Genomic DNA, 26,289 nt, shown 5'->3' with positions numbered 1-26,289 from the left:
AAACACATCTCATGAAAGATTTTGGGGTCAATGACAGCATGGCAATCACTCAACGGGCCATCCATAATGCGAGTGAGTAAACCACAGAACATCTTGTCGGTCAGGCTGTCAAAAAAGCTGTCATTATCACAGTTGTCTGACTGCCCGTTGAAGTGGTCTTGGCATTGAGCATCATCTGGCTCACCAGGAACCTTCCAGCTCTTACCCAGGGCTACCACATTCTTGGCCTGTGAGCCAGTAGGAGTCACCAGGTCATCCTCCTTTTTGCTGTTGAAGTTGCCACACAGGCCACACACCTTGCCAGAAAAACTGCTTGGCACTGTGATGACAAGGTACTGCTTCCAATCATACTGCACAGTCAGACCAAAATCTGTCTCTACAAGGACAGACAGGCCACTCGGGGATAGCTTCACTTTGCCATTGTCCAGGTTGATAGGGAGATTCCACAATGTGTGGTCCATCTAAAACATATTAGTTGAATGAATAACATGTCTTCATTGTCTCCATGAATAACTGAAATAGTTCACATAAAAAGATTCTACTTACCCTGACAAGGCCAAACTCTGAACGCATGATGGTTATGGTGTACCCATAGGCTTTAATGATAACTTTGCCAACAAATGTGACATTTGAACCAGAAAGTTTGTCATTCTTGGCATCAACCTCAAAAGCTGGATGTTGTCCATCAACATGGCAGTTCTTTACCATCGTATAGGTGCAGCTGCCCATGAAGTTGTAGTAGTTATTGTCAAATGTGCGGTAGTGAGGATCACCCATTGCCCAGCAGGTACCTGTGACTGGTGGTTTTTTGACACATATTGGGGACTTTCCTTTCATCTGGCAAATTTCGTTTTCTGAACATTTCATGGTGCTGCAGTCATGTTTTTCTGGCACACGTGTGAGAGAAACAGAGGACAAAAGAAACATTTATTATACTACACCACCAAGCCACATTATGCTATACTATGCTGCACTATGCTATGTAATGCTATGATATACTATGTTGTAATATAATGTACTGTATAATATACTAGGTTATGCTATGCTATGTTATATTTTGCCAAGCTATGCTATGGTATGCTATACTACACTGCACTGTACTGTACTCTACTTCTATACTATGCTATGCTATGCTATGCTATGCTATGCTATCATAATACTATACTATACTGTCAGTCCCTCCACGAAATTGTGATTTTGCACATAAAATATTGCAAACTGTATCACAATTTTTGAAAGAAGCTGCTGCAAAATCTAACATTTTCAGGAGGTACTTCTATGTTATGCAGTGTTATGTAATACCAGGTCCTGCTGTACTTTACTATGTCACGCTATGCAACAGTGCGCTATATGCTATGCTCTGCTGTATTGCACTTTTACACATACTATAATATGCTGTGCTATATGCTTTACAGTATAATACTACACTATACAACAGTATACTATGCTATACTATGCTGTTTTACACCATATTACCTACATTGTTATATTATGATATGCTATGCTGTACTGTACACTGCCGTGCTATGCCATGCTATACCACAGTATACTATTTTATGTCCTGCCACTATTTACTATACTAAGCTGTTTTATACTTTACTATGCTGTATTATATTATGCTATATTTTACTGTGCTATTAGAACTATTATTGCTACTGTACTGTATTCTACTGCTACTGTTGCTATGCTATGTTGTCTTATACTTACATATAAACATACTTTGCTATGTTACGTAGTGTACTAGATCATGCTACATACTATTTCATGCACCATGCTTTGCTGTGCAACACTATGTTATGCAGTACACTTTGTCAAACTTTCTGTGACTCCATCTTATTTAATTACCTGCTGGGTCTGCAGCTGCAGGGGATCCATAACCGTTAGCTAAGGTAACGCCATAACTGTAGACCCCAAATGGAGAGTTGGGGTGAGATATCTCATAGAAGCTCGCTCCAGTACTGTAGTAAACCTCACTCCAGGAGTAGTCAGTCCCATCTACTTTTTGCCAGTTAAACTTAAAAGACTCGGGCTTGGGGTCAATTTTGATGCTACTCAGGTCTTTGCTCTTAGCCACAACTAAGATGTGGTTGTAGAAATCTTTCTGTCCTTCCAGGGCATAGGAAGTGCTGAATTGACTTGTTGGCAGTATAGTCATAAGGAAGGGATCATAATATTTGTTTGCATACTCAGGGCCCCCATTGAATAGGAAGAGGACTTGGATGCCCTTGTTAGCTGTCAAATACACAGCTTGCGGCCATTTAGATTCAAGCTTGAGAGTTTGTCCGGAAAACATTTTGTAATTCTTGACCTTACCACCTACATTCATGGTAATATTGGTGGGCTGAGATGCTTGGACGAAAACACTGTCAGAGGCAGATGTAAAGGTGTAGTGATAAGGCAGGGGTGCAATGATGAATTCTTTGCCCCAGCTGTTTACAGGAAGAAGCTGTTCATAGACGTGATTGCAGGCGGTGTCCACCTGAACACAGCTATGTCCCGAGGAGACAGCAACGGGAAGGCGTGAGAGTACTTTAGTGCCACTCAGCTTATCCTGGCTTTGAATCTGAACACTCTCAAATGCATCTAGCTTTATGGTCATCTTGCTTCCTTTCCTGTAGTGTTTCCCTTGGAATGTAACAGAGCCCTGCAGGAAAACCTCAACAGTGTTGGCCTCCTTGTAGTTGGTGATAGAAAATTCTTTTAAGGCGCTTGTCTGAGTGCTAGAGATAGGAGTGAATATGATGTACTCTGTCCCCCATTGCTTTACTGGGTAAACCACAGAGGTGTCTGCTGTGAACTCCTTGAAGTTGAGAGATGTCACAGTGACATCTTGGCTAGCCTCAACTAAAACTGTCTGATGGGACTTTGTACTGCCTTTCATCTCTACACTGTTGGGCATCTTGAAGGGCACACTTTTACCGGGCTCGATCTCCTTTTCATAGACCTGACCCATAGCAGTCACTTTCACCTTGGTGCTGCCCTGAGAAGTTGGCAGAGCTGCAACTTCAACCAAGAAACGAGTATCCCTACCATCATTGCCTAAATTGTGCATGAAAGATGTGGCAAACTCTCTTCCTGCTGGTAGAGCAGAACAGAGTCCTGCAAAAATCACAAGAATGAATAATTAAAAATTAAATTGAATAAATCTAACAACATTAACTCGTCATTATATGCAAGAAAATACTGAAGTATTGTTTCAAGGTGTATATAGGAAACACCATTTCCTATACCTTAATGTGTACTTTCTTATTTGCATACAATGAAAGCATGAATAGTTATTGTAAATCTTTATGAGAAAACACAAAAGATGACTCACCACCCAGCAGTAAACCCACAACACAGCAGACCAGCCCTTTCATTGTTGTACCTAAAATAATGCAAAGACAATACAACCAAAATTAACCATCTTAAAAGTATGATGACAATCAGACACACACAAGCACAGGTCTCACACTATTACACTATTATACAGTATCTCTCTCTCTCTTTATGCCACTCTTTAAACATTTTTAAAGTAAACATATAAATTAAATGTATTTATTTATTTTACATTTATTTGTATAGTACATAGCATGAACTAATGCCACATATAGCCTAATGCCTTTAATTCCTAAGATAGTGTGTAGTTGCTATCCCTTCATTGACCTTTAAAATACAACAAGATAATACACACCAATAAGCAAACAATTTAGAAAAATGTGTTAGCAAAAGGATTAAAATGTTGAAATGAATTTAGTATTTATTTACATGGTGTGATACTATTCAGAAAAAAATCTGAAATCGAGTGATAATTAAAAAAAAGAAAAAGAAAGACATGTCCTCAATAACTTTGATGAATTTTATTTTCAAGTAATAGACTGCTTCAGAAGAGCATAATTATGTGCAAATATTACACCTAAACCACTAGGTACTAAACCACATCTTAAGATTGTGATAAATAACATAAGTTGGCCTCTCATATACTGTACAGCCAATTTTGAGAGGTAGATTTAAAATAAGTATAAAAAATCTTCAAGGCAACATGAAAATTATCATTAAAATGAATCTTACCTGAACCAGAAAACCAGGGCTCTGGATGATTAGCACTTCGATTGACGGCCTTTTATTTGTCTTGGTGATGCAGAGAAGGCCAATCAGGGCGAAGGTGTCACGCTGCCAGTACAGATGCCAAGTAAAAAACCGCCCAATCACATGGAAAAATTTACTCTTTGCATGTGCATATCCATCACTTATCAGATGAAATCTTTCAACCTCTAAAATCAATTTTTCAGAATCATGTTTCAAGCTTGATGGCAGCTGCATGTTTGACATTACTGAGTAGATTTATAGACTAAGAGGTGGAAGAAGGTTGTTCATAGCATTGCAATGTTGGATTAAATGAAATGTACAGACTCGTTTATGATCAAAGTAAACAGGGTTTTTTTTTATTAGAGCTGGATTTTTCCATGCAATTTGAAGTCTCAGTCTAATCTTGAGGACAAATTATATAACAGAGATCTATCTCTATTGTTCAGGGATCAAACACCTGTCAAATGACTAATTACAAAAAAATGACAATTCAAAATGTGCTTAAGGAGAGCAATACTTCTCCCACAGTTAAGAAAAGATACAAATCAACTGAGTCACTGTTTGCCACAGTTGCAGATTGCAAATGTGATATGATAACACTGCAAATACTGAGGGTGGTGTATTTTCCTATCTGAAGTCACACCCCAATAAAAACAATACAATTCAATCAAACTGGTGACACCTTTATTCTATTTTTAAGATAAATTAATTTAATACACTAAAAATATTAGCTGGGCTGCAATTAATCATCACTTTTGTAACAGCACAATGTAGGAAGCGGAAATAATTGTGTGTAAATTGTTTGAAGTTTAGGGAGTGAAAATCTATCAATGATTCACTAATCCTTGGGGTCCACTCACGTGTAGTAAGTCAAGACAACATTTGTGGATTGTTAAACAACTCAGTATGAGGACATGTTGCATTTTTGGTGCTGTGTTGAGCATCATTTGATAAGAAAAGGCACACTCAGCCACTTTTTGGCAGTGGGGGTCAAGGGAGTTTACCGTAAGGGCTGTTAAGTTTTGGGAAAGAAATCTGATAAACATGCTAGTCTGTGCCATGTTTCTCATGTCACTTTCTCCAGTCAGCAAAGCTTTTGTGAATCACTTGATAACACCACATCCTCAGACCTTTGAGAGACTGACCTTGAGAAAAGAAGCAACATGTAGAAATACTTTTGATAATCTTGCAGATTGCACACATCAGCGTAACTAAGTTCTAACTCATTTGTTTTTACCCTGATAGTTTCTGTTAGGGATACACAGATACCACTTTTTTTCAGACCAAGTACAAGTACTTACATTTGGGTACTTGCTGATAACGAGTACAGATATGAGTACTCAATGATAACATTACAGTTTAACGAAGACTTTGGTGTTCCTCACTTTCTGACTATAACAAAATTAAACATACATGATACTGTTGCTAACATTTTAACATTAACCTTTTTGTCATGAACAGAACCACATTTCACTAAAATGTAGTGTGTAACCCATTTAGTGGATTTGAATACCACACAACACAAACTATATGAGAACTGAAAGGATGTTAGCATACACTCACTGGCACCGTCATTAGAACCTGTGCAATCTAAAGCAATCCAAAACAGCAAGTCCTGCAAGTGCTGCAAGTCCTAAAACTAGATAAAGGGCACCCAATTAAGCAAAGCAACAAAAACATTAATGTTTTAATTTATTTATTGAGGAAAATCAATACATCTTCATATCCTAAACTGTTTGTATAAGGCAAAAGAATGTCAACCCTTGCTTTCGATCAAAGCAATAACTTCAACAAAACATTTCTGGTAACTGATTATCTGCTCTGCACATCAGCTTGGAGGAATTATAGTCCGTTCCTCCTCATAGAACAGTTTCACCTCAGGCTTCTTGGCATGAACTGCCTTCTTCAGGTCCTTCCACAGTATTTCTATAGGATTAAGGTCAGGACTTTGACTCAGCTATTCCAAAACATCAACTTCTGTTTGCTGTAACCATCCGTTGGTAGAACAACTTGTGTGTTTGTTGCCTTTTTTGATTACCTATTTCCTGTTGTGCTCCAGGTTATGGACAGATATCTTGATATTTTCCTGTAGAATTTGCTGGTATAATTCAAAACTCATCGCTCCATCAGTGATTGCAGGCTGTCCTGGTCCAGATAGAGCAAAGCATACCCAAACCATAATACTACCACCACCATGTTCACAGATGAAATTAGGTTCTTATGTTTGAATGCAGTGTTTGCCCATAACCAAACAAAATGCTTCTCATTCAAGCCAAGGAAGGATTAGTCCTAATCTTTCCTTGTACTTAAAAAAATTCCAGTCACCTTCTGCCTTATCTTTGTGGTCTTGGGCACACTGTAGACAGCAGCAATGTTCTTTTTGGAGAGTATTAGCTTTCCTTTTGGAACTCTGCCATGCACACCATTGATGTTGCCCGCTGCAAGAAAGGCCTTTAGTTTCCTAGATGTTAGCTTTGGGTCTCTTGTGGCCTCCTGGAATATTACAAACCTGCTTTTAATGTGATCTTTATTGCTCAACCACTCCTGGAGAGGGTAACACTAGTGTTGGATGTCTTCCAAATTCTTTCAAAATTGTTTTTTGTAACCCTTTCCAGCTTGCTGAGTATCAGCATCTTGTCAGAAATCTCCTTTGTTCGAGCCATGGCACCTATCCACCAACCTGTGTTGTGAAGCTCAGACTTTGAAAGTGAAATCCTCTTTCAAATAAATTAGGGCCTCCCAGACTCACACTTGATTGTGATCTCATTGATTGAAACACCTGACTCTAATCTACCATTCAAATTAAATGATAATACTAGAAGTTCACATACTGTTGCCTCACGCAAATATATATATAATTAAACAAACAAGTATAAGGTTTTTGACTAATATGTTTAACTGACTCTTTATATATTATATTAAGACTTGAATGGAAATCTGATCATGTTTGAGGTCATATTTATGTAGAAATAGAGCACATTCTAAAGGATTCACACTTTAAAAGCAGCATTGTACATTCATGAAGTTTATATATTTTCAGTTTTTGTTGACATTGTCAGGAAGATGATAATTCTACTGGTGTAGAGTGCATTACATTGAATGGTGTTCCTGATGATACATGAGAGGGGCAAAATATTAGGAACGCCATTCAATATAATGCACCTCAGTACACAACCACCACTTAGTAATGTATAAACTTAAAAAAAGTAGAATTCATGTAAGACCTGTTGTACTGGATTGAATTAAATTGCACATGTGTACCTAATGAAGTGGCCGGTGATTGTATGTCTGTGTTGTCTGTTTCTTTGCATCATCAGCCTGTTTCTGTTTTTATTTGCAATATACAATGCTGAAACTACAAAAACATTAATAATAAAAATACATGGTCATAGAGTACACAGTGAGAACAGCACAAACCTATTGAGACTTCAGTTGAAACAAGGGGGGAAGAAGAGAATTCCACATTTTTGGGGCAGCAGTAGAGAAGGCCCTGTCCCCATAACACTCAGTCCTGTATCTGTGGAGTCTCTGGTCAGATGACCTCCGTTCTCTGTCAGTGTGATATGACAGGAGTTTTGTAATGTATGGGGGAGCAAAACCATTCAAGGTCTTGTAAACAATCATCAGTATTTTAAAATCAATTCTGCACCTAACAGGCAGCAAGTGTAGGGAGGCAAGACTGGGAGTAATGTGTTCCTCTTTTTTTTAACTTATCAGAACTCTTACTGCTGCATTTTGAAGAAGTTGGAGACAGGATAAACAAGACTGAGTGATACCAAAGTATAATGACTGCTGTCCAGACTGCTGTTGGGCTGGGCTGGTATCAGTATTGGTGCATCCCTAATTCCTCATCACCCGCCACACACCAACACTTCTTCCACCCCCAGATAACATTAAAGCATTTTAAGGCCACAGACCCAATCTCCTCGCTATATAGGTTGGTTGTTGGTGTACTTTCTATATCTGTCATCAACTTGCTGAAGAGAAATTATCTTCTTTTTAAAAAATTCCAGATCCTAACACAACCACCACTTAGTAATGTATAAACTTCAAAAAAGTAGAATTTATGTAAGACCTGTTGTACTGGATTGAATTAGATTGCACACGTGTACCTAATGAAGTGATTGTATGTCTGTGCTGTCTGTTTCTTTGCATCATCAGCCTGTTTCTGTTTTTATCTACAATATACAATACTGAGCTAAACAGCCTTTCACTTTCCACACTACTGCACAGTGCTCAGAGGTATCTGCGCAACATCTGGGCCAGAGGGGGAAACCACACTTTGTTAACTCTCCTGTACTGCAGTGGTTTGTCTTAGTTGTGGTCTCTCCAAACTGAATGTCAGCACCTACTAATGCACTGCTCAGTGATGTTAATGCTTGCTCATCTGCTGTCTCATCCAACTTAAAACTTAAAACTTAATTAAGATAGCACTTTAAACACACCATAGTTGACCTATAGCTGAACACAAAAAATAAAAACGCAATGAAAAAAGAAATCAGCATGATGCTCAAAATTACAAAAACATCAATAATAAAAATACATGGTCATAGAGTACACAGTGAGAACAGCACAAACCTATCGAGACTTTGGTTGAAACAAGGGGGGAGGAAGAGAATTCCACATTTTTGGGGCAGCAATAGAGAAGGCCCTGTCTCCATAACATTCAGTCCTGTATCTGTGGACAGAAGTCTCTGGTCAGATGACCTCCGTTCTCTGTCAGTGTGATATGACGACAGGAGTTTTGTAATGTATGGGGGAGCAAAGCTATTCAAGGTCTTGTAAACAATCATCAGTATTTTAAAATCAATTCTGTACCTAACAGGCAGCAAGTGTAGGGAGGCAAGACTGGGAGTAATGTGTTCCTCTTTTTTTAACTTGTCAGAACTCTTGCTGCTGCATTTTGAAGAAGTTGGAGACAGGATAAACAAGACTGAGTGATACCAAAGTATAATGACTGCTGTCCAGACTGCTGTTGGGCTGGGCTGGTATCAGTATTGGTGCATCCCTAATTCCTCATCATTCCACCCCCAGATAACATCAAAGCATTTCAAGGCCACAGACCCAATCTCCTCACTATATAAGCTGGTTGTTGGTGTACTTTCTATATCTGTCATCAACTTGCTGAAGAGAACTTAGCTTCTTTTTAAAAAATTCCAGATCCTACCACACAACCATACAGCTATGATTTTGATTGGAGGCCTCACAGGATTTTGGATATTTGCACTGATGACTCTTCACAGTGCAAATTTGGGAGGTAATTTCATCTGAATTTAATTGTACTTGTTTTAAACAATCTTTAAGCTGCAGTGCTGCAATGCTGTGATGTTCTGTTTCCACAGAGACCAACCCTCTCAATGAGCCAGACGTCCCTTTCCCACCTGGCTTTCCAACAGCTGAGAATATCGCTGCCATTTGCCATCACGGTAACGGTCGTCCCAGATACCCGGACAGCTTCTTCCCAGGCTCCGGAGTCAGCCACTGGAAACGCCGTGGAAATGCCATCAACAAGCTGGAGTCGTGGTACAGTTTGTGCTGCAGTGGAGCGGTAGTGCATCAGAGCAGCCAGATCCTCTGCTGTTCCCAACAAGCTGTGAGTCCTTTTTCTGTGTTTGTGTGAGGTTTGAGGATGAAAGAGAGTGCAGATAGTAGCAGCAGAAAAGTTTGTGAATAGAGAAATGTGAAAACAACAACAGACAGACACAACTGTGACTGTGCATTATTTTACACATTCATTATCATTGAGGATCTCTACAGAGATAATATCTAAGGTCAGGGAGCTCTTTTATAATAGGCCTACTATATGTTCCACAGTTTAATTAAATGTTACTAAAAACCAATAGGACATATTTTTATAATTTTTTTTGTCTGCTGCACTAAGCACAAACAGACAAATATCTAATATTTTCCAGATGATTCTTTTGTCATCTTTTGGCCTTTTATGTACAATAATATATAATATTTTAGAAAATAAATACAAAAGCTAAAAACTGAATGTAGAATATTCCACATGTGCATGCTGTTTTGTGACATATAAAACCAAACAAATTTACTTTTATTTCTGAAACACAAACTATTGTCAAGAAAAACATAGGATTTTAAAGGAAACATGAGCCAATTAGATAAAGTAAATGAGATAAATAGTAGTCACAAAAATGTTGCAGTCACTTTCATGTGAATACTGATAATTATAGATTAATTTTTTTTAAAAGAGACAATCCCTTTTACTTCTTATTGCAGTATTTTAAGAATCTGTTTTCAGAAAGCCAAATCACATCACTGAGAGAATAAAAGACAGAATTCTTCATCTGTACAGAGAGGGTCTACATAGCATGTGGTATAGGAACAGATTTCACTGAATGAGAAAAGTTAAATAGAAATGTGCCTTTTTCTGCCCCCATGGTGGGAGAGGATTCACAATTTTTTTTTTCTGACAGTGGAAACAAGCTCTGTCCGAGTTCTGTGTGGCGGAATATAGTACCATGACTCGCGCATACGAATGCTGCAGGAAGAAAGGAGACGAACGGTGGTCATGTTTTGACAGTGAGCTGCCAAACCCCAACTATGACCCAACACCAGGCTACACTGCACCCCAACTGCCCCTAGAGCTGGGATTCTCCTTCAATGCAGATGCTTGTTAAAGGTGAAACACAAACTCACTGCCAAACATAAAAGAATATACATAGAAAAAATAATAAAAGTAATGATATAATCAAGACTTTGTGGTTATAAGATAATGAGATTACCTAATTAAATAAAGGTTATCTACTGTGCATGTGCTTAGGGCCCATGTGCTTAAATCATGTATTCAAATAAATTAGGTGTGAGATAATGCTGATTTCATAACACTTTGAATTGTTCTTGCAGGTGTTCCAATGAGGACAAGGTGTGCTGGTTTGGTTTATGCTGAGCCACAGCTTTTATCTAGACAGCTCCCTACTTCAACCCAGCTTTGTCAAAACAAAAGAAACACATTTTAAACTGCATGTCTAAATGTTCACTGTTGACTCAAACGAATACTGCACTGAGTGGATGTCGCACAGTTTCTGACATGTAGTATCCTTTGTTAGAGAAATAAAGGATAAAATAAAAAAAATAATAAAATAAAACTGTTGTGTTTCTTTTTACTGAACAAGCCATGTTGTAAACTTAATTTTGGAGATATATAATCAGTTTTAAGAATCAGAGATAGGTGAAAGGTGTTGAGTTATTTTTTTTTAAATGTCCAGCATATAATAAAATATTCACACATGTAATTACAAATCGTGCCACCAGGTGTCACTGTTGGTCGCCACAGTTGGGTGTGGGACATCAGCAGATCAGTGATCAACAAGAAAAGTTTATGAGCGGGTTCAGCCTGAGTGATTAAATGTCGTAAAATTCACAATTAACACTCTGAATCTCAGCCCTGTTGGACTGAGTTATGTTTGGATGTATTGTTCGTGTTACTGTAGGATAACAATGTTCATCAGACCACAACAACAACCAAAGAAGAACTAGCTGACACACTTCCTGTTTGGGTCTTTGACCTTCAACATAAAATCAGACCAGCCTGTGGAAACAGAGACTGTTTGTTTCGGTCACGCCTAAGGAGTGGGAACGCTGAGTCATATGAGTGATCATAATGAAAATAATGAATATAAAATGTGATGTTTGAACTAACAGCCACGTGTTGTTTAATGTTCCTTTTCCCAGTCACATTTTCAATTTTAGACAACATTTACTGACCAGAGAGAGTTGGAAATTAGTCTAAAAGTTTGTAAAGAAGTGGAAAATAACATGTATACACTATATGCACTGTATGTAGCTAAATACTTTTGTAGGATTTTATGGCATCTAGCAATGAGTTTGCAGAATGCAACCGATAACCCCTCCTCCCACCCTCCCTTTTAAGCAACCACGTCCACGACACCCTGAGCCTAAACCCTAACCTTGACCATACCCCTCCTGAAGACTAAACCTAACGAAGTGGGTGTCTCATTAAGATAATGATATGTTTGAGCATGTACTCAAAACTACAGTGGCCAGTAAACTTGTGACAAACATGAAAGACCCTTCTAGAGTCGTTTGTCAGCATTGATGTATAAAGAGAACTGGGGTCTCCATTTATTCCTATGAAAGTTGCTTCTGTGGCCCAATGCACACACAGAACATGTTCGGTAGAGACCTCCAACGGCTGAGACAGCTAACTTTCAGTTTAACCCTTCCGGCTAACTAGAATGGGGATAAAGTGATTCCATCGTGTGGCTCTTCTAGACTTTTGACATGTGATTGGACTTATGGATCAAATTCTGATAGTGAAATGAATCATTTCGTGGGGGTTATGACTCTCATAAACGTTTATCCACAGATTAACAGATGTCTCTTTCACAATGTGAGTCTACTGAATAAAGTCTTTCTGGGCCGAATAGCACCATGTGATGTTGAAATTACACATTTTGGCCACTACATCAAATTAGCTTCAAGGCCCAAACTGCTCTTAGGGGCTTGTTTGTTCATTCTGGGCAACTGTAGAAACATGGCAGCCTCCTTGGAAGCGGACCTGCTCCCTTTGTAGATAAAAAGGGCTTATTATAAGATAACGAAATTATCTTATTTTAGGTGATTATACACTAATTAAAACATACTCATGAATATTTCATCAACTAAATTTTACATGCTGCACCTTCAAGTAAAAGGGTTAGGGTTAGGTAAAATTCTGTAATAGTTGTACTTAACTTTAGTATTTCCACTGTTCATACTTCTACATTAATACATTTCAAAGGTAAAGATTGTACTTTTTAATGCACCAAAATTGATACATTTAATTATATTGCATGAATTTGCAGTTGTATACACCTAAGCTTTTTAAATCAGTTTCTTTACAGAATTTGCCTTCACATAAAACATTTAAAGTCTTGGATATTTATCGTGGATACTTAAAGTAAGACTCCTGACCTCACATTTTTATGGATTTTATTCATTCATTGCCTTTTTGCTGGTGACACTGTAATTTGATTGATCAACTTATCTGATGGCTTGAGTCTTACAGATTTTCATTGTTTCATTGCCTGTTTACACTTGTACTGTCTTAACGTAACTGTTTTATGATTTGCTTGTTTTAATTCTATTGCTTTGTATGACCTGATGGTTTTAATTTACGGCTCTGTGTGAAGCACTTTGTAACATGAGTTTCAAAAAGTGCTCTGTAATTATTATTATAATAATAATAATAATTATTATTGTTATTATTAGTAGTAGTATTAGTAGTAGTAATAATAGTAGTAGTAGTCATAGAAGTAGTGGTAGTGGTAGTAGTAGTTGTAGTAGTAGTAGCCTACTAGTAGTAGTAGTAGTAGTGGTAGTGGTAGTGGTAGTGGTAGTGGTAGTAATAGTAAGTAATAGTAGGTGTAGTCATAGTAGTAGTAGTCGTAGTAGTAGTAGTCGTAGTAGTAGTAGTATTACAAATAATACATTGACTGTATACATATATTGTAAATACATTGATTGTATATAAATGCTACTATAATGTGTATATACTACTACTATAATAATACATTGAGTCAAAGTATAAATACAATTATTTTTGTAATATTATTTCATTTTATATTAAATAAGGTCAATGTGGTCACTATATTGTGGAAGAACACAGACCGGATGTTCTATCGTTGCTGCGGTGACGGGCAGAACTTCCGCACTGCTTCCTTGTTTATGAGTTTTTATGGATAGCAGGGGGACTGTGAAAGTGAAAAGAGTTTATATATTTAATCCTCTGAAAAGACCGGCGACTTTTCAACACCATCTCCGAGTAAGTTGACTGATATTTTGAGATGTTTTAACTATTTTATGTAGTGTATGTGTCAGAGTGGCTTAGCTGAAGTTGGAAAAGATGAATGTCGCCAAAAAAAATGTCGCTAAATGAGACACCCCGGTAACAGCTAGCTAGCTCGGTAACCTGTCACAACATGAACTGTAATTACCATTCATTAACTTTTCCACCAATTGCATTGTTCAGCCGCCATTAAAAACTACCATCAGCTGTATGTTAAGCTCCGTCTTCATCGACAGAGACATAGTCAACGTGGCTGAAGTCAATATTTGTGGCATGAAGTCATCCTGAGTCCTTTTTAAAAAAATGTTTTGTCCACACAGACACACGTTTCCAGAAGTTTGAACTGCTGCTCACATAACAGAGAAAGCGGACCAGAGAGTGTGTCAGGATCTGAGATTCACCTCTGAACCAGTTTGAGTTTAGGTTTTGGTCTGGATGGCCACAGCTGCAGAGGAGCCACCAGGGCTGCAGGGCCACACTGGAAGTAAGACCCTCATTCATTTACACACCCTCCATTGAAAGGGATACACATGAGTTGGTATAAGAGCTGCAATGATTACTCGATGAATCAATTAGCTGCCATTTATGGAATTAATTACTTAATTTTGATGATTGATTAATGATTCTAGTTTCTCAAATGTGAATATTTTGTGGTTTCTGTCAGTTCAGTTTAGAGCTTTATTGCAAAATTTGGTTTGCAGTGACAGTGCAAAAAACAACTAACACAACAACAATAAATAAATAAACAGTGACATAAAAATCATAATCTCAGCATACTGCACAACCAAACTCGATGGGAATAAAAAGTAAAAGTATCAGAAGACTCTCGCCACACGAGCCGTAAACTGAATACTTTGAGTTGTGGACTGTTGCTCAGGACAAAAGATGACATTTGAGTACATCATCTTGGGCTTTTAGATCAAAAAACTAATTGATTTAAAGAGTAAATAGTTCACAGATTAACCAATAATGAAAGTGATCATTAGTTGAAGTCCTAGTTGTTATCAGTTAGTTCAGATGTCTCAATAAGTCAGCAGCTTATCAGAATAAGTTATGTAAGTATTTTATTGATGGAAATATCACTATATAAATATAAAACAACTTTGGATGATCAAATAAAATGATCAGGTCCAAATTACACAATAAATTTATATCATGACATTACAAAAAAATACATGGTTACAATATTTTCATGCATCACGATTATCTTTTTCCTGTGCCTATCAAGAATACATTTAAATAAACTGAGAATTTTACTTTACTTGATTGACAGAAAATGAATTGGCTGCTATTCTGATAATGGAATAATCATCTTAGTAGTTGTTTTAACCAAAATGCCAATAGTGAGCTGGTTTTAGGTTCGTTTTAGGTGATGATTTAATACTTTTCTTTGCTGTACAAATTAATTGAGAAAATAATAAGTAGGTGAGAATAATGTAAATAATCGGTAGTTGCAGCCTTACTTTATCACACAAGCACAGGTGAAGGACTGGTGGATTACTACTCCCACTACTTCCTACTTAAATACACAACCTGTGTGACAAGCTGGTACATGTTCTTAGATAAGCTTTAATGTAAGGTTGTATTTAGATACTCACTCACCAGTTAATTAGGCCTACCTAGTTAAAGCTAGCCCGGCCTACACACCAGCTCTGCAATAAATCCCACATTCATTCAAGTCTCACTGTTATATCCAGTTATTGTTCGGACTGTCTTAAAGAGGCATTGATTCAACTTTATGGTCATTTTGGAGGCTGTGGTCCATGGTGCTGTTGAACTTTAATGAGTTACACAGAGAGGTGCTCTAATATTAAGTCTTTACTTATTGATTTGAATGAAGTTAGATATGCAAGGATTAGTTAAGCAATTGATTACTCGCCAACTATTGTCTTGAGTCACTTTTTGAGTCATTCTTTAAGAAGAAAATGTCTAAATTCTTTGGATGATTTACACTTTTCACCAATTTTCTGACAACTAGTTGATTAATTGAGAATATAATCAACACATTAATCAATAATGTAAATAATGGTTAATTTCAGGCCTAAAAGGGGTATAGCTAATACAATGGCAACTTGTGCTTCCACAAATCTTCAACTGGCAAAATATCCTTTTAGGTCTTCAAAAGTAGAAATAATAAAAAATCCCTATGTCTTTCAAATTTTACATGTTTCTCAGAGTTATTTCTCTAATTTAACAAACCCCCCCAACTACAGAGGAACAACTGTTTCCAGAGGCAATATCATATTCCCTATGATGAGTTCACGGAGTCACCTGTGTAAAATTGGTCGCGTTTAAAGGCTCTCCACAAGACACAAGACAGATAGAATTCAGAGTAGTCTGCTGACTTATTAGTGTGAAATCAATGTAGTTCACTTATAATAATAATAAACAGAATACAGCTCTATTTTTTGTGTATTTTTGGTGCTTGAATCTCCACTCCACTCCTTTCTGCATCATTATACAGTGAACGGCTGATAGTCATTTAGTTTCAATTTGTTCTGATGTTAACTTTGACTTCTGTTAACTTTTTATGCTAGTGCTCAGGACATTCATTGGCCTTACTTGAATTCTGTCAGTAATAGCATACTTATCTAATTCCTCCTATTGCTCACAAAGACCTGCAGAGTCAGCTCTGGAGGAGACTGTCTTTTCTCAGAGGTAATGAACAAGCTGCATATGCATGCTTTTTTTCAGAGCTCAGCTTCACTCCCCATCTGTAACTTTAGGGAATGATAAAAACTGTGTCAGTGTGTTGTTTTGATATGAATGCATCCAGTGTGAGAACTGCATTTTGTTTGAGAAATCAGTTCCTTTTTACCCCCAATTGTCTATTTCTTGTGTAACGTTGTATAACTTTGTTGTTGTAAATTTCCGTTTTTTCTCTCTCTCCAGATTCAACTGGAACTCGTAAAAATGTCTCTCCGGAGGTGAGAAATAACAGCTCTGAGGATGTGCGTAATCTGGTGTCAGTGTCAGTTGGGAAACACGTACTGAGTTTGTCTTGACAGTTTGGAATTCACCACTATTTTGCTGACACATCCTCTATTCCTTCCTCTTTGTAACACAAGTGTTTTTACTTATTGCAGCAGTAATTTTTCTCTTGAAATTCTTTCTTCTACCCATCTTTCTACTTGACAGAGTCCAACCACTAGCACCTCTCAGACCAATAAAAAAACAATTGGCCATCGTGGGATTGACCCCACTGGAGAGACCACGTACAAGAAGGTGGGGGATTTGACACACACACATTTACACTTATTCTCTTAGTGCTGCAAGTGAGTCACTGAGTTACAGATTTCCACTTTTATACTTCATTGTGTTAATATTTTAGTCAATAAAATACTCATCACAGTTTCCCAGAGACAAAAGCAGAAAATGCTCACATTGGATAAACTGAAGCCAGAGTTCATTTGGGGTTTTTTTTTTGCTTCAAAAATTACTTAAACTGTAATTGGTTTATTGAAATAGCTGCCAATCAATTTACTGTCAATTGACTAATCTGTTAATACACATGTATGAGAATATTGTAAAGTGAAGTATACAAATGGAAATACTATATTCTTTTTCTATATCTTGCATATATCTACATTTTCAACCTGCATTTGTCATTTGATTCACGTCACTTTTCTGCATCTTCCAGACAACCTCATCAGCGCTCAAAGGTGCTATCCAGTTAGGCATCACTCACACGGTGGGCAGCTTAAGTCAGAAACCTGAGAGAGATGTGCTGCTGCAGGACTTTGAAGTGGTGGAAAGCATCTTCTTCCCCAGGTGGGTCTTTTGAAATAATAAATAATGAATGAATAAGATTTAGCTTTAAAGCTGACCGATGATAGGTTAGGATGTTTTGTCTGCACTACACTAATACTCATCCACTAAATCTCCTCTGTATGTTGTGTAATCCTCTGACTCTTCTTTGTCTTACTGGCAGTGAGGGCAGCAACCTGACCCCAGCACACCATTATGGAGACTTCAGGTTCAAGACATACGCCCCAATCGCCTTTCGCTACTTCAGAGAGATGTTTGGCATCCGGCCTGATGACTACATGGTATTATTGTTGTCACTGCATCTGCTATACACATAAAATATGAAAAACAAGCTCACAAAAAAGCAAATCTCTTAAGGGAAAGAGCAGTGAACTGTGAGAATAAATTAGTGATTGAGGAACTGAAAAGAATGAAACCAAGGAAGTGTGTTATAATGGTGTGTTGACACACTAGAGGTGGAGCTGCAGATGTGAACATATGTCTAATGACCTTGCTTTGGTCTGGTTTCAGTATTCTCTGTGTAATGAATCCCTGATTGAGCTGTCAAGCTCTGGAGCCAGTGGGTCTCTCTTCTACGTCACCAGCGATGATGAATACATCATTAAGACCGTGCAGCACAAAGAGGCAGAATTTCTACAGAAACTGCTTCCAGGATACTTCATGGTGAGGTTTGATGAGAGGCTATAAGTACAAGATGAAGATCCCACACAAAGAAGCTATTGATAAACCTCTCATCATTTCCCCCTTGTCCATATAGCTGTAAAATTCAATACTTTAGATTACACTGGTCCCTGAAAGTACATCATTTCTTGCTGTTTTTTTATATTACACCCTAAAATAGAGTCTTGATAATCTTTTGGTCCATGCTTAGTACATCATACAAGACACTATTGTACCACAGTGTATTTGCATTTTTAATAATTGCATAGAATAATTGGTGCGGTAGTCTTTACATTATCTGTTAGAATAAAGGGGACATATTTGTTACTGATAGTATCATTTGTGTGGGACAACATTCTTACTTTTGTCTAAGAATATCTACTTGTTTATTTCATTTGATTATCATTCAGTTAATTTTAGTATTACATCTCACTTCCTGGTCAGTTGTACTTCTTTTGGTTTAGTTTCATATTTTTTCCCTCCATTCCTTCTTCTCCCCTCCAGAACCTGAATCAGAACAAGCGGACCTTATTACCAAAGTTTTATGGACTCTACTGTGTCCAGGCAGCGGGTAAAAACATCCGTATTGTAGTCATGAACAATCTGCTCCCGAGCACCGTACGGATGCATTTAAAGTTTGATCTAAAGGGCTCCACCTATAAGCGTCGGGCCTCAGCTAAAGAGAGAGATAAGGCAGTGCCAACGTTCAAGGACTTAGATTTCATGCAGGACATGCCTGAAGGGCTCTTACTGGAGGGGGACAAGTACAATGGTGTTTGCAAGACCATCCATAGAGATTGCCTGGTGAGAACTGTATAAACACTCAAAGTCTATTTGTTTAAATTCTGCCAAATGTTTCTTTCCTCACTTCATTTGTTTTATCTGATTTCCTCCTTCAGCTCTTGCAGAGTTTCAAGATTATGGACTACAGCCTCCTTGTAGGAATCCACAACCTGGACCAGGCTTTTCAAGAGCAAGAAGCAGTGGCAGGGGATATGGACCAGAGGAGGCCACAAGGTCAGAAGTCATTATACAGCACTGCTATAGAGGCCATCCAGGCAGAGGCAGGGAGCATGGGACCACTGGAAACAGGAGACCAGTGAGTAGCTGTCACCATGATGAAAAAGCAGCTGATAGTTTGTAATGAGAATAATAGCAAAGCAATAAATTACATTTCTTGTTGTTTTTCTTTACAGAACGGGAGGAATTCCAGCACGAAACTCAAAAGACGAGAGGCTGCTGGTGTACATTGGCATTATTGACATCCTACAGTCTTATAGGTAAACAGTGCACATTTTTTAAAGTTCATCAAGGCATTGGCCAAAGAATTTGGATGGAAAAGCTCTGCTCTTTGAGAGACCTTTCAAAGAATGTGAACAGCAACAAGGACTGTTTTGGGAGAACTAATCCTCCTCTTGACACACACACACACACACACATGACCGTTAAATCTTTGTTAAATCAATAATACCAAAAATGGGTCAAAGTGGGGAACAGAGCTTTGTCCTCAAATGATGTTGGCATGAAGGTATCGGTAGAGTAATAGTGAGAAGTGCCTGGTTATAATAACCACACATGAATATGATTGTAAAGTATGAGCAAAGTAGGGTGAATGTGACTTCAGTGCTCTTTAAGCTCAATCTGTTGTAAATGTGCCACATGTAACTTTTATCAGTAATCAGTTCTCTGTGGTTTAACTTTCAGATTCGTGAAGAAGCTTGAACACTCATGGAAAGCCCTTGTTTATGATGGGGTAAGGTTCTTCTACAAGCTTTAGTTATTGTGTTTTAAATTTTAAACAACATGTTTATTTGTTATTTCTCTTTCTTTTCAGGATAGTGTGTCAGTACACAGGCCGAGCTTCTACGCAGAACGATTTCAGAAGTTCATGTGCAATACAGTCTTCAGAAAGATAACAGGTAAACTGTGTGTGTGTGTGTGTGTGTGTGTGTGTGTGTGTGTGTGTGTGTGTGTGTGTGTGTGTGTGTGTGTGTGTGTGTGTGTGTGTGTGTGTGTGTGTGTGTGTGTGTGTGTGTGTGTGTGTGTGTATGTGTGTGTGTATGTATGGTCACAAATACATGTCTGCCACACTTTATGGCCTCTTAATTAACACATTTATCTCTTGTATCTAGTAAGGTCTTCTCCATCTAAGAAGCGCCGCACACTTTCCCATGGCCCGATGAAAAAGTCCGGTGGTACTGGACCTTATCTGTTAGCAGCAGCCAGCAGCACCAACCAGCATCCTGCACTACAACATCAAGTCAGCTCCGACACCAGAGAAGACAATGAGGCAGACAATTGTAAGAACTGGAAATATGAGAATGGGGAATTTTCACGTACTGGAAATAGTTTATGTTTACTGATAGCCACAGAGATTAAGTCATCCAGCGTGTGCCAACATGTTAAGTATTTCTGTCATAACAAAGCACTCATAGTTTTGCCTTTTTTCACTCAGTTAAGCAGTCAGGTCGTCCTGACCTCCTCCCAGAGCCCTCACCACAGAGCAATACCGCTGAACCCGCCGTTTTCTCCTCCTCGGGAAACTCTGAACATGTTCCTACAAGTCAGCCTCTGCCCCACACCCTGGATTTGAATAACACACACAGCAAAGACCAGGAGCCCAGCGCCACCAAGAGGTAAGAGGGAAAACTACACATGAAGATTAGAATTTTAATGAGTTCTTAAATGTGACCATGGGTTGTATACCTGATATTCAGGCATATACACCACAGTGTTTTGAATATGTTCCAGTAAGAATTTAACAACAGCACTCCTACATTATCTTATCAAATAATATGCTGGGAGCAGCCAAACAGACACACTGACTGATATTTTATTTAGTTCTTGGATCTTTGTGCGGATATAAAAGCACGCTCATTTATTGATTACACTTAATTAAAAGTAATGCCTAATTGGTTGTACAAAAAACCTCTCTGTATAAAACAGACAATATCATAGCCTCCAAAATCACCATAGAGTTGAGTAGACACCTCTCTCAAACAGTTTCAACCAAAACTGAACATTATAAACTTCATGATGGTGAGATTTATTGCAGGAATGTTGTGTTGAACTGCATTCAATTTAGTTTATTGTACCTATTAAACTGGCAACTGGTAAGATAAGATCATCCTTTATTAGTCCCATGATTGCAAAATTTACAGCATTACAGCAGCAAAAATAGAAAGAGCATAAATAAAAAAAGAGCAATAAATAATAAGTTAACAAGCAATATTAACAATAGGAGACATGAGAAATAAAGTTATATATTAAGTAATACAATTATTTTGTTAGTAATGGGTATTTTGTGACACTGGCATTTCAAATTATAAACACTACTTAAATAGATAAAACAAAAAAAGATTTTTATATCCCTGTAATGTAATTTGTTTGTTTTTAAACCCATGCATTTTGAGCTCATTCACACGAAGGCAAAGTTATATGGTAGAAAAAGTAGAAGCTTCTTAATCAAATGGAAAATATGACTCAGCATAATTAATGAGGAATTTCAACTTCTCAAAATGTAGGTTTTTCAGTTTCAAATGTCTCACCTCTCATACTTGTATTTGCTGGACACCTGAACAATCCATAACTTAAGTTGAACTGAGACTGAACTCAAAAATGTCCCTTGACAAGACCCTCTGGAAAGTCAGCATGTGTTGAACCATTTAATGTCAGAAAGCATGAAAGCTTTGTTGAAAGACAGATAGTATCTCTTCACTCAGTTTAAAAAAATGTATATTCAGTTGATATGTTTCTTCACACAGACTCAAATATGTTTCCTTATTCAATTCCCTGACACTGCCGCTTTGTTTCCTGCAGAGCTGTGTTTGGGACTCTTGAAGAAAGCATCGGTGGTGAGGATGTAATCTCACTCAGTGACATAGTTCCTCAAGCAAGTAAATGTTCAGTAAGTGGATTCTTCAACTTTTCTGTACACTTTTTTTTTCCTTACGCAGAGGGATTTGCTAACCAGGTAATTTCTTTGCTTTACAGGTGTAGCTGTGGGGAAGTGAACTGGAATCAAATGAACAAAATAAAGAAGATAATGTGAGGCTCACGGATGAAATGTTACACCTCTCCCTTGGTGTGATACGAGGTACAAAAATTGAAACTGTATCAGCTACACCAAGTCGGATTGTAAATGTTTTTTTCTTTTTGTTTTGATTGTTATTTCTGCACTTTGATTTCCAAATCTCAACATGGTAAATGGGTGGTTGTGCTCTGACACTAGTAGTAGATGGGTACAATGATGCAGTGGTTATTGAACACTATTATTCATCTCAGATGTATGATTTTATGCACAACCAAAGATTCTTCTTGACAGTGATCAACCAAGCCAGCATTCAGTGTAACAGAGTGTCTTTTTTAAATCATATGCATTGGATTAGGAACACATTTTTAAATAAAATTATGTTTTGTTTTTTTGTTTTTTAAGAATTGACTTTAATCCTAAATAGAAAGCTTTTTTTTTTTTTTTTTTGGCATACTCTGAATACAAATAATGCTGGAAAAAGAGGTGTTGTAATGGATCTGTATAATTTCAGAGACTGTGAATCCGAAATGTCACATATCCAGGTGAAAAGATAGCTTTTTGTAATGGAGGTTTTTTATTTTTTATTTTTTTTTAATATTTATACACTCTACAATCTGTAACCATGGTCAAGTTTAGTGGGTAGATTGGACCACGACCGACATTGTCAACTGATTCCTTTTGATCAGGGGTCTGTCTCACAAAGCAAGATTAAACAATTAACTTTGGAGTGAGCTCTGTTTTTGGTGTCACAGAGATAGAATTCAAACTGAGTTATGTTGCCATGGCAACTGATGCAACACCTGATATTCCACGAAGATCCGTTGTACCTGCCTCCGATTGGCTAGTATTTGTTTCCTTCGTTGGTAAGTTTAAGCATGAGGAGTGAGATGGCTAGGGTAAAAATATAATCGTCAGAGCCAATCAGAGGCAGAGTAGGGCGTGTCGTCACAGTAGAATAAAATAGAATAAAACTTTATTGTCCACAATGGTGGAAAATTGTCTTTGGATCACCAATAACAGACATACAGTATACATAAATTACATAAACATCATAGAATCCATACAATTCTAATAATGAAACCTGCACAGGAGCATTTGGAACATTTTGTACAAAATAACCACATCATCACTGATCAAAACTGGGTCACCATTTCTACAGGGTCCCAATGAACAAAAACAGCACAAATGAAAAGTACTAAAGAGAGTTCTAACAAACATAATAAGAATAATAATAAGAATAATAATAAGAATAAAATAAATTTACTGCTGCATAGTTATCCTGTTGGTTCAATGCAGCCTTTTCATGTACGCACATTGTCTCACTGTGGCTGTGGAGAACAAGGTGATTTATTTTTTCACCCAACGATATGACACGGTCATATTCGAGGAGTGTCATCGTTGTAGGCTGTGTCATTGATGCAAAGTGTCTGAACCCAGCTCTCAATGTGCAGTGTTATACAGTTGCAGCTCTGCTCCATTCACAGTCTCAGATCTAGAGTACTGGTCCAATCCATGCTGCCTTAATGGAAAAAGTAATAGCAGCAGCAGTTTAGACCCACAGATGTAACCACAGTTCCTGTAAGTTTAACACATGCCATTTAATGTCAATGAGGGTTAGAACAGTTTTTTTTAATATAATGTTCGTATGTGAATGTGTGTCTGTGTTGCCAATTTATATTTTACGTTTTAACAACTCAAGCATATAGTGTAGGATAGAGTAGAGACTTTCTGTTGTTATCTGCCCTCCTGGTTGCTACAGAGAGGGGAGGAGAGTAAACTAATAAAAACTAGAGTGGAAAGAATGTGAATGAGCAATCTAGGTTCACCCATTTTTAACTTGGCTGCTGAATAATTAGTGGGAGATGGTATTGCATTTGCTTAAAGCATTTTCTAAAATGTTCAGTACTCTGCTGCTAAAGGTAAAAAGTTATGTATTTATCCAAAATAACATAAATAATGCAAAGTTTAGAAATCCATTACTTTTTTATTTCCGGCTACTTATGTCAATCAGATATTTAAGCCTCTATATATTCTCACTCTATAATATTGCCTTTTATTATTTGACAATTATGTATTCATGTTCCTGCTTTTTATCTCCTTGTGATGCATTCTCATTACTGGTTATTATTAATCATAACGCTAACATGCCCTACAGTGATGAGCATTTTCATCTCATATTAAATTAGCCGCTGTTGATTCATTGACAATGTTCATGTGAAACTCAAAGAGAGCTTTGTGGGACAGGCCCCAATTATGGTAGAGTAGTTGTGTTTTTTTCACTAGCAAACATGGTGATGGCTGCCTGGTGGGTAACATTACAAAAAAAAAGACAATATTATTCACCCACTTTTTGTAAACTCAATCTTACACATGGTTCACTGCCACTCGAGTTGGTTTTAGCTCTTAAATTGTTTGTACAGTGTTTAAATGTGATACCATGGATTAATCACATTTACTTGCCCAGTGTTTCTGAATTATTTGATATTTTAAATAGAAAAAAATGTATTGCAATGATGTCTGATAGCATAAATGAAATCAGTCATTTGAAAGATGTGTCACATATGCATTGTGACTCTATGTGTTTGTAGGCCTGAATGAAAGTGCAATACTTTAAATTAATTGATCATTTTCAAACTAAGATGTGATGAACAAGCACACACATTTAGGCATTTTAAGACATCCTGTTAGTGGTATGTTGAGGGTGGGAGGTTGGTTAGTGTGTCAAACTGTCAGACAGTGCTCTGTCTCTATACTGGAAGTGAAACTGTGCCTTATTATAAAAACTCCGAATCAGTTACACATGCAGCCTATGAACCAAATTGTTAATAGTTTACTGTGTGTGTATTTATTATAGTATTTATTACTGTATGTCTTGCTCTGGTTTCCAAAATGTTTGTTAAACTTCACGTCGGCATTGAAAACAGACCCTCAACAGACAACTGTATGTAAAGGCACGCTACTTTGTTGATTTTGGATATGATCATAACAACTGTTAAATAATCTTGTATTCTTTTTTTCCTTTTTACTGTGTTAATTATTGTCTTCTTGTCTTTAAATTATACACACATGCACACCTGTATAGAAGAATCACAGTGATGCCTTTTCACAGGATATGAATTTACAGTTCTTGTCTTTTGCTCTTTTGGGGCTGTAATGTTTTCATACAGATGGATAAAGTTATTAAAAAAAATAAAGACAAATTGCTTTTGTTTGATTATATTTTGTAATACAGATGTTGAACTTTTATGTCTGGAATAGGGTTTAATATTATGAGACTATACCAATTAGTCAGAAGTCAAACACTTCGGAGGTAGCTGTTCCTTTAATATCTATATATCTAATATTCTACTATGTTTTATGCTTAGTTGTCTCCATGGCAACTGAGCAAACACTGTCTGCTGATAGACTGAGTTGTTGATGAAAGCGTCAGGAAAAACAGCTAGCAAATGGACATTGAGTTAACATTTCTGAGCTATGACAAACGAGCAGACGCCATACACTTTATAAGACAGTGACATGCACTTTTGAAAGCTCAGAAAAAAGCTAGCAAGTGAGGTTGTGGAAGAAGAAGTACTCAGATCCTTTATTTAACTGAAAGAACACAAGCGATACAGCAATGTATAAATACTCAATTTTAAGTAAAACTCTTGCACACAAAAAATCCTACTTAAGTAAAAGTAGTAAAATGTACTCAAAGTATTACAGTAAAATTGGTTTGGTCCCTCTGACTGATATTATATATTATTATATAGATTAATACTGAAGCATCAGTGTGTAAACTGCATGTTACTGTTGTAGCTGCTGGAGGTGGAGCTCGTTTTAATTTCTTTATATACAGTTAGTTTAGTCCAGTGGTTCCCAGACAAAGGTTCACCAGACAAATCCGAGGAGTCTTGAGATGATTAATGGGAGAGGAAAGAAGAAAAAACAAAGTTCAGATACACAAATC

The 26,289-nt window shown here is 37.3% G+C and overlaps 2 protein-coding genes across 2 annotated transcripts; both read left to right on the top strand.

Moving 5' to 3' along the window:
* Positions 1-9,236: 9,236 nt before the first annotated feature.
* Positions 9,237-11,101, top strand: LOC128373973 (extracellular matrix protein 1-like). The gene is made up of 4 exons (XM_053334176.1): positions 9,237-9,325; positions 9,411-9,661; positions 10,506-10,711; positions 10,936-11,101. Exons 1-3 carry the CDS (start codon positions 9,253-9,255, stop codon positions 10,707-10,709), a joined length of 528 nt encoding a protein of 175 aa, XP_053190151.1. The 5' UTR covers positions 9,237-9,252; the 3' UTR covers positions 10,710-10,711; positions 10,936-11,101.
* A 2,677-nt stretch (positions 11,102-13,778) lies between these two features.
* Positions 13,779-23,422, top strand: LOC128373972 (phosphatidylinositol 4-phosphate 5-kinase type-1 alpha-like). Its single transcript, XM_053334175.1, has 16 exons — positions 13,779-13,855; positions 14,200-14,363; positions 16,772-16,806; positions 17,018-17,104; positions 17,520-17,650; positions 17,811-17,928; positions 18,158-18,310; positions 18,812-19,111; positions 19,207-19,406; positions 19,504-19,587; positions 20,012-20,060; positions 20,142-20,226; positions 20,440-20,607; positions 20,763-20,943; positions 22,127-22,214; positions 22,301-23,422. The coding sequence occupies exons 2-16, from the start codon at positions 14,315-14,317 to the stop codon at positions 22,304-22,306; spliced, it is 1,734 nt and encodes a 577-aa protein (XP_053190150.1). The 5' UTR covers positions 13,779-13,855; positions 14,200-14,314; the 3' UTR covers positions 22,307-23,422.
* Positions 23,423-26,289: the final 2,867 nt, after the last annotated feature.

This window comes from Scomber japonicus, chromosome 15 (assembly GCF_027409825.1).
Source record: "Scomber japonicus isolate fScoJap1 chromosome 15, fScoJap1.pri, whole genome shotgun sequence".
NCBI lineage: Eukaryota > Metazoa > Chordata > Actinopteri > Scombriformes > Scombridae > Scomber > Scomber japonicus.
Note: the sequence above shows the minus strand (reverse complement) of the source record. Positions and strands in the feature narration are given on the sequence as shown.

Bases quoted from the DNA above. Each gene is read 5' to 3' on its own strand.
- LOC128373973 (XM_053334176.1), top strand. From the start codon at position 9,253: ATGATTTTGATTGGAGGCCTCACAGGATTTTGGATATTTGCACTGATG. The intron at 9,326-9,410 runs GTAATTTCATCT...CTGTTTCCACAG, and splicing joins TCACAGTGCAAATTTGGGAG to AGACCAACCCTCTCAATGAG. The intron at 9,662-10,505 runs GTGAGTCCTTTT...TTTTTCTGACAG, and splicing joins TCTGCTGTTCCCAACAAGCT to TGGAAACAAGCTCTGTCCGA.
- LOC128373972 (XM_053334175.1), top strand. From the start codon at position 14,315: ATGGCCACAGCTGCAGAGGAGCCACCAGGGCTGCAGGGCCACACTGGA. The intron at 14,364-16,771 runs GTAAGACCCTCA...CTCTCTCTCCAG, and splicing joins GCTGCAGGGCCACACTGGAA to ATTCAACTGGAACTCGTAAA. The intron at 17,105-17,519 runs GTGGGGGATTTG...TGCATCTTCCAG, and splicing joins GAGAGACCACGTACAAGAAG to ACAACCTCATCAGCGCTCAA.